Genomic DNA, 12,288 nt, shown 5'->3' on the forward strand with positions numbered 1-12,288 from the left:
TGAACTGAAAACACCCGAAGCTTCATTTGAAAACATTTAGGCAACAAATGATTTTATTTACAGAAGAACTGCTACTTTGAGTTCACACAGCAGAATACAGCGAATATGAAACTATTTAGCATCATACATGTAGGTGGTACAACAAAAAAGTCTGTATTTGCATACTGTTATGCAATTTGTGATTGCATTTGTATGAATTGTATTAAATGAATTGAAATTTGTGCCTTGTAAATGATGGAATATCATAAATCTAAATCTAAACTCTAGTCTACTGACAATAAAGAATAGCAATGTTTTAGGATTATAGCAGGGAAACATCTCCAAGGTGATATGTAATCTTTAATAACCTATTTTATTCTTTACAATCCTCAAAACAAACAATGTTTACAAGCGGTTTCTATAAATCAACAGCTCGTCTCAAACAAATAGTAAGTTAATCAAAAATGGATAAAAAAAAAAAGATCAGTGACATGTCCATAAAGTTATCTGAAGCTTCAGAATTTAAAGGTCTTAGTGGTTCTAATATCAAAACAGAAAAACATTGTGTCGTGCGCAAGTGACCTCAGATTTGAAATGCTGACTTTCTCCTTGCTCACTGCCACCTACAGGTGAAAAGAAAATAGAGAACAAAAAAATGAAGAGCCAATGTACACTACATAAAATTCTTGTTTGAAAGTCAAACAAAAATGTTTAACAACATATAGAGTAGATATGTATTGTGTGTGTGTGTATATATATATTAGGGGTGTAACGATACACAAACCTGACGGTTCGGTTTGTCCCACGGTTTTGATGTCTCGGTTCGGTTCGGTTCATTTCGGTGGGGTGGGGGGGTTTAGAAAGCTAAAATTGCTTTTATTTTTTATTAAACAGTGCTTTAATGAACAAATTGTGTCCTTGTCTTTAAATTAATTCAATTACAAGTAAACGTTTCTCAAGGATAACAAAATTATCTGCTAATGCTGTAAACTATATAGGAGCCCTTACTTGCACATTACTATAACATTAAAGCTTAACAACAGAGCCTAGACTTTTAGCCTAAATTCAGTTGATATTTTTTTAGATATAATAATAATCAACACTCAAATAACAAATTGTATCAAAACATGTAAACTGCACATAAGGCAATTTTTGCATTAACATGTTTTTACTCTAATTTGTTATTGTTATATAATAATTTACACAGTTGCTGTTATTTTCATGACAACTATTTTAAACATACATTAAATAATCAAGATATCATAAACAGGTTAAGTAAAATATAATATATAGGCTAATATATTGCATTTATTTAGTGAAAGAGTTAGCAAACCAACAAGCTGTGGACACTGAATGATTTGCCTGAGGTAAATATAAAGCTATGTGAAAAACTAAGCGCTTTATTGTCGTATTTCCGCTGTTGAAACACTGACTGAATGTTTACACGAGTTATGATGCCTTTCAGTAAGAATACTGTATCTTTCAACATACCTTCATGTGTCCATTCATGTTTATTCTGTAACTGAGGAAGAGATGATCGCATTTACTCGCGCTCCGCGCTGCCGCATGCGGAGCCTACAGTGATCTGTCACGCCACATCTAAGAGCGCCAAAACGCCATTTATTGTTTGAATTTCGTGATCAAATAGACATAATTTGAAAGATTACACCTTGCTTATTATCAAAAGTAACAAAACACTGAGCTTATTGCGATTATATGTGGTTAATGGTGGTTAGGCAACAGCGCTGTATTCGTGTGTACACATATATAGGTTCGGTACGCCATGAGAGTATTGCGATACGTATCGTGGGTGGTGTATCGCGGTTTTTCGGTTCGGTTCAAATATCGTTACACCCCTAATTATATATATATATATACACACTCACCGGCCACTTTATTAGGTACCCCATGCTAGTAACGGGTTGGACCCCCTTTTGCCTTCAGAACTGCCTCAATTCTTCGTGGCATAGATTCAACAAGGTGCTGGAAGCATTCCTCAGGGAGTTTGGTCCATATTGACATGATGGCATCACACAGTTGCCGCAGATTTGTCGGCTGCACATCCATGATGCGAATCTCCCGTTCCACCACATCCCAAAGATGCTCTATTGGGTTGAGATCTGGTGACTGTGGAGGCCATTTTAGTACAGTGAACTCATTGTCATGTTCAAGAAACCAATTTGAAATGATTAGAGCTTTGTGACATGGTGGAAGTAGCCATCAGAGGATGGGTACATGGTGGCCATAAAGGGATGGACATGGTCAGAAACAATGCTCAGGTAGGCCGTGGCATTTAAACGATGCCCAATTGGCACTAAGGGGCCTAAAGTGTGCCAGGAAAACATCCCCCACACCATTACACCACCACCACCACCACCAGCCTGCACATTGGTAACAAGGCATGATGGTTCCATGTTCTCATTCTGTTTACGCCAAATTCTGACTCTAACATCTGAATGTCTCAACAGAAATCGAGACTCATCAGACCAGGCAACATTTTTCCAGTCTTCAACTGTTCAATTTTGGTGAGCTCTTGCAAATTGTAGCCTCTTTTTCCTATTTGTAGTGGAGATGAGTGGTACCCGGTGGAGTCTTCTGCTGTTGTAGCCCATCCGCCTCAAGGTTGTGCGTGTTGTGGCTTCACAAATGCTTTGCTGCATACCTCGGTTGTAACGAGTGGTTATTTCAGTCACTGTTGCCCTTCTATCAGCGCGAACCAGTCTGGCCATTCTCCTCTGACCTCTGGCATCAACAAGGCATTTCCGCCCACAGAACTGCCGCTCACTGGATGTTTTTTCTTTTTCGGACCATTCTCTGTAAACCCTAGAGATGGTTGTGCGTGAAAATCCCAGTAGATTAGCAGTTTCTGAAATACTCAGACCAGCCCTTCTGGCACCAACAATCATGCCACGTTCAAAGTCACTCAAATCAACTTTCTTCCCCATACTGATGCTCGGTTTGAACTGCAGGAGATTGTCTTGACCATGTCTACATGCCTTAATGCACTGAGTTGCCGCCATGTGATTGGCTGCTTAGAAATTAAGTGTTAACGAGCAGTTGGACAGGTGTACCTAATAAAGTGGCCGGTGAGTGTATATATATATATATATATATATAAATAAAAATACACCTACACGTATACACATACACAGTTTCCTCACCACTATTTCAAGTCCTCCGTCCACGTGGTTTTCTAGTTCGATTGGAATTCCCCCTTGGATTGAAGTTTTGTCTGCTAGGTTCTGGCATTCTTTGACGAGGACCATCCTGGAGGACCAAAAAGCGTCATAGTTTGACCAACCAAACTTTTAAAAAAATAGATGTGCTCCACATCGACAAAACACAGACAAAGACTCACCCACTGCCTTGGCTGCTCACGTTCTTGTTCAGACCATATAAAGTTCTCTTCCGCCTCCTCAGCATCGTCACTCATGTAGGGAAGCTCACGCTCATGACTTTGGAAAGATATTAACATTTTAAATCATGGGAGATGCAGATGCCAAGCACACAATTTTGTATTTTTTCAATCCAGAAAACATGATTAGTTGAGATGTTGCATGCAAATATTTAATCTGATATATTAAACACTTTTCAGTCCATACCTGTCAGGAGCCCTTTGAGCTAAGCTTCCCCCAGCAATGGTGATCTTCACACCCTCCAGTCGCTGCTGTCTTCTTCGTTCTAGGTCATATCTGAGGTCACTAGGGTCAGGGACAAGCTGTCGTCTCTGAAGCTAGCAAAAGAATCTACATTTGAACCAACATACATAAAATGTTCTATTTGATTTTGATTGACCTGAAAAAGATCAACTTACTGGATCCGCCCCTATGTTGCAGAAGATCTGAGTTTTCGATGAAGCCATTCCGAGCTGCCTACAATAAGAGAAAGAATTTTCATTTCTGTACCGCGAAATGTTTGGCACAAGTTACAAGCTAAGGACAAAAATTTAGAAACAGGTGGCGATTAAATCTTTAACCTTAAATATAAAAACAATAAAAAAAAACTTTGCAAGCTTCACTAATGAATTAAAAAAACTAAATAATTGGCATGTGTACCTATTCATGACTGGTCTCACATTTCCCATCTCCACCTCCTCCTCGTCCTCCTCTTCTTGTTTAAACTCATCCTGGAGTGAATAAAACTGCTCATTTGCAAATCGTTGATTAAGTGTGATGCCTTGGCCCCTAAAGTAGCTTTCTGCAAAACAAACGGTTAACCAAAATAAATTATGTGCTATTTAAGATACATCATATGCTACCAGGCTAATCCACTGGTTCCTGACCTTTAACTTGATGCACAAGGGTGATGATCTCTTGGGCAAATGTCCCAGTATGCACCGCTGATTCCCTAAAAGTCCCAGAATGCTCCAGCATGGGCAGGAAATCAAGGCGTTGTCGACCCACATTGACTAAGTCCAATGATAACTGCCTATCTGAAGAATATCCTAAATGACTGAACAAGAGGTCACACATGACATACAGAGATATAAGGATCCATTACAGCTTTACATTTTCAAATGAATCAGACTATAATTCTTATAAATAAATACATGTTTTAGAAAAGTTACTGCTTACTAATCCTGTTGGAATAAAATCAGGTACAAAACTCGGGTGCAAAACTTCAGTATTAGTACCATATTAACCATAAACACGGCAATGTTTATTTAATGAAAAACAACTGGTCATATAATGCCTTTAATCTACAAATTCACCAGCACTACTTAGATTAATCTAAAACACCTCTTCCAGTGAAATTAAAAGTGGTCTCCTTTTTTGGAAAGCAACTTTATAACCTGGAAACTAAGGGCGTTTACACAACAACTACGTACAAAAAACGAAAAAAAAGTTTCTTCTTTACGTTTTTCTTGTACAGGCGACAACTTTGTCAAAAAGATCCCCAATCACATGAGTCCGGCTAAAAACGCTGTAATATTCATGCAAGGCCAGTAGTTGGCGATATCACTTTGTAGAAAAAACAACTATGTGCCTATAGACTGAACACATACAGTAATACGTATGTATGACATTACTGTTTTCACAAATGTGCATTTTTGCCGTTTACACGAAGACGATAACGGTATAGTTTTCAAAAACTTGCACCTTGAAACACGTTTTAACAAGTAAAAATTTTCAGGCATCCAAAACGCTGTTGTCGGGTAAAAGAACAGCCAAAATGCATAAAAAGTTTTGTCGTGTAAATGGTTGATTCACTGTAACCCAGTGAATACAGAGTAGGCAAACATATAGAAAATTCAGGATACCGATTTTGGTCTGAAAACTGCAGTTTACAGTATTCAGATTAATTCAATTTGAGTCGTGTGTTCAAGATTAAAATTTTGGTCTGCTCAACTTTACCTATCATATACTAAATTTGACGACACATAATAAATATGGCAGGTCGAAGTTCATGCCTCTCCTCTCACTGTCATTGGGCATTTCCATTCATCAGAGGGTTCTTCAGTAAACTCATTTGTTCCAGATTGTCAACACACGGTGACCGATGACGATCAGACAACAAATCTCAGTGTTCGTAGGGTATGTTTACTTGTAGTGCAAAATCTTGATTGTGAGCTTAAGAAATGCAATGGATGCATTGAACTTCTAGACGAGTTTTGAAGATCTCCAGTGGGTCTTCACAGATCCCTCTCCTCCTCACTGAATAAAATAACAGCCTTCAGGTTCAGCTGTGCTCCTGGACTTTCCCTTGGCATATGGCAAATCTGTAGTATGCAAATCTGATATGATGAATCTCGCTGCTCCGCTGTCTTTCAGATAAAATCAAATGTCTATTGGCAGATGCTTCAAACATTGTCATCTGTGAAAAGTTATTCTTGTGGAATTTACAAATGACACTTAGTTTCTTTCAGTTTCTTCGCTGACATCTTTCTAAAAAATACTTCAAAATAACAGGTATGCATTTGGGAAAAATGGCAAAACTGTATTGAAGAGTCTTGCAAATGCCTGTAAAATACTTCCAAAGACATGTCTTCACATGACACAGCCATGTATACGGAGTTCTCATCATTTATTGAAAAAACGTGTCCAAATACTGAAACAAAAATCAGAAAGAGTTCCTGTAGCTCATCTAGTAATGCATGGCGCTAGCAACGCCAAGTCCATGGGATTGCTTGGCAGGGAACACAGTCAAGTCTTGAAGGAATTGTACAATGTAAGTCACTTTGGAGTGTCTGCCAAATAGGCCCCATAACATTCCTGTTGCTTTGTCCATTTGAGTAGAATACTTTTGAGTATGCTTCTTTGGTTTCATAACTCATCGTGAAGGGAAGGCTGTAGGGTCTATACAACAGAAACATCAAAATTAGGTATCTTCTTTAGCCCAAGCATCTTTGCTGCCTCCACAAGTTGGGAGTCCTCACTAAACGCAGGATGAATAATCGCTGGATGAGATTTTCATCAATAAATGCAGGTTATTGACAGTTAAATCCGTGACTTTGTCGATCTGCTTCAGATTTGTTTGTATATGCAGTTTTTGCCCACTTATTACATGGGATAGTACAAGCAAATCGACTTGGCGAAAGTCAAATGCATCCAAAAATTTTCTTATTGTGGTGTGACATTTTCTGCTCCAGTTCCAGATTAAATGACTGCCATTTGTCCTTTCAGTCCCATCTTCTTACTTTCAAAAAAGGTCGTACTTCTTCCCCACAAGAAAAACCATCTGCAGCGAATGACTGTCTGAACGCTGTGGACATCTGGAAAACGTGTGGATACCTACACGACTTCAATTGGATTGTATGGTTGCTGACTTACCTTAAGTCAATACAGCTCTGAAAGTAGAAGAGCTCAGACCCTGTGGGGCACTGGTATTTTGGTGGAGACATCATCTTGAAAAGCCAAAAAGTGGATGAAAATAGGGGGACTGATTTTCCTTTGTCTGGGTGAACTGGTGGAGCACATTATTCTCAGGTTCTTAAGCAAATTAAGTTGAGATCCATGTAATTCCAGTCTAGTATTTCAGACATTTGATGAACCATTTACATGCAGGAATTAGCAGCAGGAAGATGTGTTTTTTTCCCGCTGGATTTACTGTCCTGTGACATCCATATAAATGAAGAGTGTAACTGGAAGGCAATTCAAATCACATCCACTCCAGATGACAAACGACGTAAGACAGAAGAACCCAAACCCAGGCGTTTTGGCATTTGATGTCAAGGAATAGCACACTGTAACTTGCAACAACTTCTTGTGCAACCTGGGATTTTATACAGCATTTGTACTTTCTTCACATACCTTCTGAAACTTTTTCTTGTGAATGATCACAAGTAGTAGAACTTCTGCAGTCCTTCTCCTGCCGGCCCCATTTTATGATGTATTAGCCACGTCACAGCCAGCCTTGAAGTCATCAATGTTCCTGGCATTTGAAGGATTGGCTGGTAGCTTTCACATCCAAACATTTGTTCAAATGAGACATGTACATTTGTGTGCCAACACAACAGCATGAGATGAATGCTTCAGAAATGTCAGATCAATCCTTAATACATCCCAAATGGTTTATTCACAAGGGATGACACTGAACTTCGGTGGACATATCCAGGTATGCAAATCCTTCCCCTTTTAAAGCTGTTCAGAGCCGTGCGGGATATCCTGGGAATCTTGAACATTGGCTGTCAGACTTTAGCAATGGATAATTTGCCCATCCTGAAATAACCATATCTTGGTATGATCTTCAATACCCATTTACATGATGATAGACACAAAATGGCTCATCAGTGGGTTTTCTGGATTCAACCCCACACTTTCATTGAATCTTCTTGTTGTTCACAAGCTGTAGATTGTTGTGCTTCAGGTCTTCATGGTTTGGCAACAGTGGACAGGAAAAGAGGCATGAACTTTAGACTCTAACCAAATGTGGTATTACAATGATACTATACCTGGTTTGCCCAACGGGGCGACTCATGTCCACCTTGATCTTGAGGGTCTCCTGTTCACTGAAATCCAGTCTAGGCGCAGAACCAACATTAGCGTTTCGATTCCTGTGATACGGAGCTCTTTGGCGAACCTCCTCTTGTCCCATCATCCTCCCATGATTCCGTTGTGGTCTCTCTTCCTCCCATTCATGGACAGAGCCTCTTTCTCTGTTCCTCAAATCAATATCACTCACATCCCTCAAATTCATTTCCCTCCGTCCTTCTGAGTCTCTTGAATGTGACTCCATTCTAGATTGATCCATGTGTTTTGGTCGCTCTCTCCCTTGACTTTCTCCTGCATAAGAAGAGGAGTTCTTCCTCGACTGCTCTCGGGGGTTAATATTTGGTCGTCCGGGGTGTCTATCTTGTAAGGAACGTGCATGATGACCTTGGTCTCTTCTATCTCGATGAGGTTCCCGGTTCCTCTGGGTTTCAGTTGGCCTAGGTGGATCTCTGCTCCTCGGATAGCCACTTGTTTTCGGGGGATCGCGGCTCCTCGAATCTTGTTTTGTGATTCCATGATCGTGTTCCACAATGACAGGTGCACGACGTGGGCTGAAACCCCTGTGAGGCTCAACGAATTCATTCTGGAGACCCAAATCTGAAAATCCTTTAGAAGAAGGGTGGTGCTCCCTATAATCTGACTTTGATGACCTGTATTAAAAAAAAGCAAGTAACATTTGTCCAAGATTAGAACGAAATCAGAAACACCTAATTACTAGCAACGTTTTAGTGAACAATACAATTAACTGGATCTATATATTCCAATTGACAATAATGACATTTAACTGAAACTAATCTGAATGAACAAAATAAAAAGTAACAAAGATTAAATGTAATAAATGTAAAATTAAGGCATATAGTGTAACAGATGAAATTAGAAACAATTTTATCCATCACTGAATGAGATGGATAGTGATTGAATCCTTTCTTCTGTTCTTCGTTCCTCTCTGTCCACGTCAGACGTATGAAGCGGGGAAAGAATTGTATTCTTGTACCTCTCTGGGAAGGAGCCTCTTTCATGATACTGATCGCCATGTTCTTCATTGTGATGTCCATAATCCATGTGCCTTCTTCCTTCTTGATATCTTGGATAAGATCTGTCCCTCGATTCTCTGTGATTGTGCTGTGAACTGAGCTCCTTTTCAATGCCTTGATTCCTGTTCCAGCCTGGCGACGGCATCCTGTATTTCTCTTCCACACCAAAACGTGTGTTATCGGGGGAAGGTAACCTCTCCCTGGGCAGCCTCCTTGGAGAATGGGCTTGTCTTTCTTCATCACCCTGCATGTGGTATCTGGTCATAGGTGAAGGCCCTCTTTTTTGAGCATGCTCTATCGCATCAATAAATTTGGCCCAGTGGTCGACATGTTGTTCTCCTTGATAGGAATCTTTGTTCCAGTGCGTGTTACTTTCTACCTTGTTGACATATTCAGGGTTTCTCCATGCATCAGATTGTACCGATGAATGCATCTGGTCACCAAATAATCCTTCCGCTCTCCTCCCATGAAGGGTTGGAATTCTGTTGGTATTCGAGAGGTTCAAGAAGCTGTTAATACTCAGCAATGCAAACATTTTTTTTTAAAAGTGTAACACTGACTCAAAACATCTACTTTAGATTAAATACCTTGAATATATAGGGGATCTCGAACGCGGACGTGACATTGTCTCCTTGAAAAACAAGAAACTGTTAGCCATGAGACCAGATTTATGCAACCGAGGTGTCCATTATGAAGATTTATCATCGTTTTTGCATAGTAACTATAGTTTTACTTGTGGCTACTATGGTTACAGCAAATGTATTGGCCTTTGTTATAAAAAAAAAATAGCAGCCTTAACATATTACAATCAAATGTTTCAATAAAAATCACAGAACTCTTCCTCACTTTTCCAACAGATATTTAGTATGTTTCAATAACATTTACAATAAAATACTGTAGCACAAAACTAAATACTGCAGGCATTTTCTTTTTAAAACCCCTCATTTTCGTGTTCAATATAAAACTGAAGTTTTACCATTTAAAATCGATATAAAACTTAAAACAGATATAGGCACTGTATGTGATCATACATTTAAATGATATACTGGTCTCAAGTGCTATTGAAAATAGAAATATTAACCTCTGGCTTTCCCTACACATTTACTTCTCTGGTTGTTCATGATTGATTGCTATTATGATTTTGCTTATTATTATTATTATTATTATATATTTATGGGGCTGTTTTCCAGTTGTATGCCACGTACCAATTCTTGAAATGAATATATTCTAAATGTTTTATGAAGTTTATTAATAATATCAAATTTTGACCTGGAAATCGGTTAAAAAAACCTGGAAACAATCTTTTAAGATTCATGTAGCCGTTTTTCCTTCACGCTTCCCATTGTTTTGTTAAAATTAGAAAATTAAATACATATTTGATTTTACATAAAGATACCACAGCAACTGGAGTAAATGTTACTACAGTAAAACCATGGTAACATGTATTATTAAAGGGTCAAAAGTCTACAGAAGACATGTGTTATCAATACTGCAAAACGTAATGCTCATATTCAATGAATTGAGTTTTCAAACGCACTTAAAATGAAACAGTAACGCATTACACTACATTAATAATTAAAAGTCCTCGACATGGGCCATTTACAAGGCCTGCACAACAAAATGACATGCGATAAATGCTGCTGATGCTAGAGTATGGAATAATGAATGCAACATTTTAGAGAAAGGAGAAAGATATGAATATTGAAATTTAAACATCATATACAGAATAAAATGTGAATAATGTTACAGTAATCAGTAACGTTATTAGCCTCACATACCCCGCGCGAAATGGCTTCCACACACTGCTAGACGATGCGTCCACCAAAATACCAGTTTCTCGTGGGAAAAAAGGAACAAACTGTCATACAGTGAATTACATCACAGACTGAGAAGCTTTCAGAATCAGTACGATGAATCAAAAATGGGTGGATTGTTGATGTACGTAGTATTTTATCACACGACTATTTGACCCTGCAATCCACAAAGAAGATTGACCCGGAAGAGAATCTTGTCTCGTTTTCGTCAGCCGCTCACAACAGCGATTGTGAGCGTCACTGACCCCTACAGACACCTCTGTAGATTGTCACCCACACTTTCAGGGATTTCACCCAAAAAATGAACATTCTGTCATCATTTATTCACCCCCAAGTTGTTCCAACCCTGTATGAGTTTCTTTCTTTTGTTAAACACCAGGCAGTTGACGGTAGCCATTTCCATTTCTAGTAGGAAAATAAATACTATGGAAGTCAATGCAATGGTTACTATCAACTGTCTGGTTACCAACATTCTTCAAAATATCTTCTTTTGTGTTCAAAAGAAGAAAGAAACTCATACAAGTTTGGAACAACTTGAGGGTGAGTAAATTACAGAATTTTCATTTTATCCCTTGAAAATTGTTTTTAATGAAAAACATACTGTATACATTATACGCATGCATATTTTTAAACTTATGTATAGAAATATTGTCCTCCAAATCAAATATTTGTTTTAATAGTATATTTAATATTATCATATTTTTGTATAAATATAAACAGTAAAGTATTCAACAAAATGATTCATGAAACAATGTAAAAGGTAATGTACAAAAATACCAAACCATTGTTTTGTACAATATATTAATTATATTATCAACTGTGACAACACACCCCACTAGTGGTAAAAGTGTTTAATAACCTGTGTAAATTTTTCCTGAGCAATTTGGAAATATCTTTTTTTTGTGTGTGCCAAAATTCTTCATATATTACCAAATATTGTTAATGTGTGACAACAAGCCATGTCTGTTCTACTGTACATGCAGGAATAATGCAAACACATAGATACTTTAAACCAGCAAAACTATATAAATTGTGAACAAGGAAAGCTCATGGTGTGATACATGTTTTATTATGTCAGTATCTCAGGGTTCGGCAACTTCAAAGCAGCGGATTCATGCACCTTTTCTCAAATTTCATTATGAAGTGCTGAATTTCAGTAGTAACCCATCACTCTCTGTATAATCGAAAATGTAATCAATCCAAATCCCAAGTCTTGTAATGATAGATAGATAGATAGATAGATAGATAGATAGAAGGATATAGACAGATAGATAGAAACTTACATCTTTCAAGAAATTGGCTCCTTATTGGTCCTGAAGCAATCCAGTGCCTCAGAAGTTTTACACAACAGCATCATGATACATGCCATTGAGATGACCACCAAACATCAAAAATGAGCTCACATGCAAAGCTCACTAGCACCCTGAGTATACAAGATGGTAAACAGTGTGTTTTAAGCAACATATTCAGCAAGTACAGATCTTTTTAGCCACTACTGTACAGTTGTGGGATGCTGAATTACGTTGATTT

The 12,288-nt window shown here is 38.2% G+C and overlaps 1 protein-coding gene across 1 annotated transcript; it reads right to left on the minus strand.

Moving 5' to 3' along the window:
* Positions 1-31: 31 nt before the first annotated feature.
* On the minus strand, positions 32-10,933 carry zgc:112982 (uncharacterized protein LOC503771 homolog). Its single transcript, XM_056248994.1, has 11 exons — positions 10,723-10,933; positions 9,532-9,575; positions 8,905-9,426; positions 7,871-8,560; positions 4,262-4,431; positions 4,035-4,176; positions 3,794-3,851; positions 3,582-3,712; positions 3,338-3,434; positions 3,141-3,246; positions 32-602 (listed from the first exon to the last, which is right to left on the minus strand). Exons 2-10 carry the CDS (start codon positions 9,567-9,569, stop codon positions 3,148-3,150), a joined length of 1,947 nt encoding a protein of 648 aa, XP_056104969.1. The 5' UTR covers positions 9,570-9,575; positions 10,723-10,933; the 3' UTR covers positions 32-602; positions 3,141-3,147.
* Between the last annotated feature and the right edge of the window lie 1,355 nt (positions 10,934-12,288).

Source organism: Rhinichthys klamathensis, unplaced genomic scaffold (genome assembly GCF_029890125.1).
Source record: "Rhinichthys klamathensis goyatoka isolate OS25496 unplaced genomic scaffold, OSU_Roscu_1.1 h1tg000059l_1, whole genome shotgun sequence".
Lineage (NCBI taxonomy): Eukaryota > Metazoa > Chordata > Actinopteri > Cypriniformes > Leuciscidae > Rhinichthys > Rhinichthys klamathensis.

Coding starts and splice junctions, on each gene's coding strand:
- zgc:112982 (XM_056248994.1), bottom strand. CDS start 9,569: ATGTCACGTCCGCGTTCGAGATCCCCTATATATTCAAG. Junction 3,852..4,034: donor GTGAGACCAGTCATGAATAG/GTACACATGCCA, acceptor CTCTTATTGTAG/GCAGCTCGGAATGGCTTCAT. Junction 3,435..3,581: donor GCTCAAAGGGCTCCTGACAG/GTATGGACTGAA, acceptor ATCTTTCCAAAG/TCATGAGCGTGAGCTTCCCT.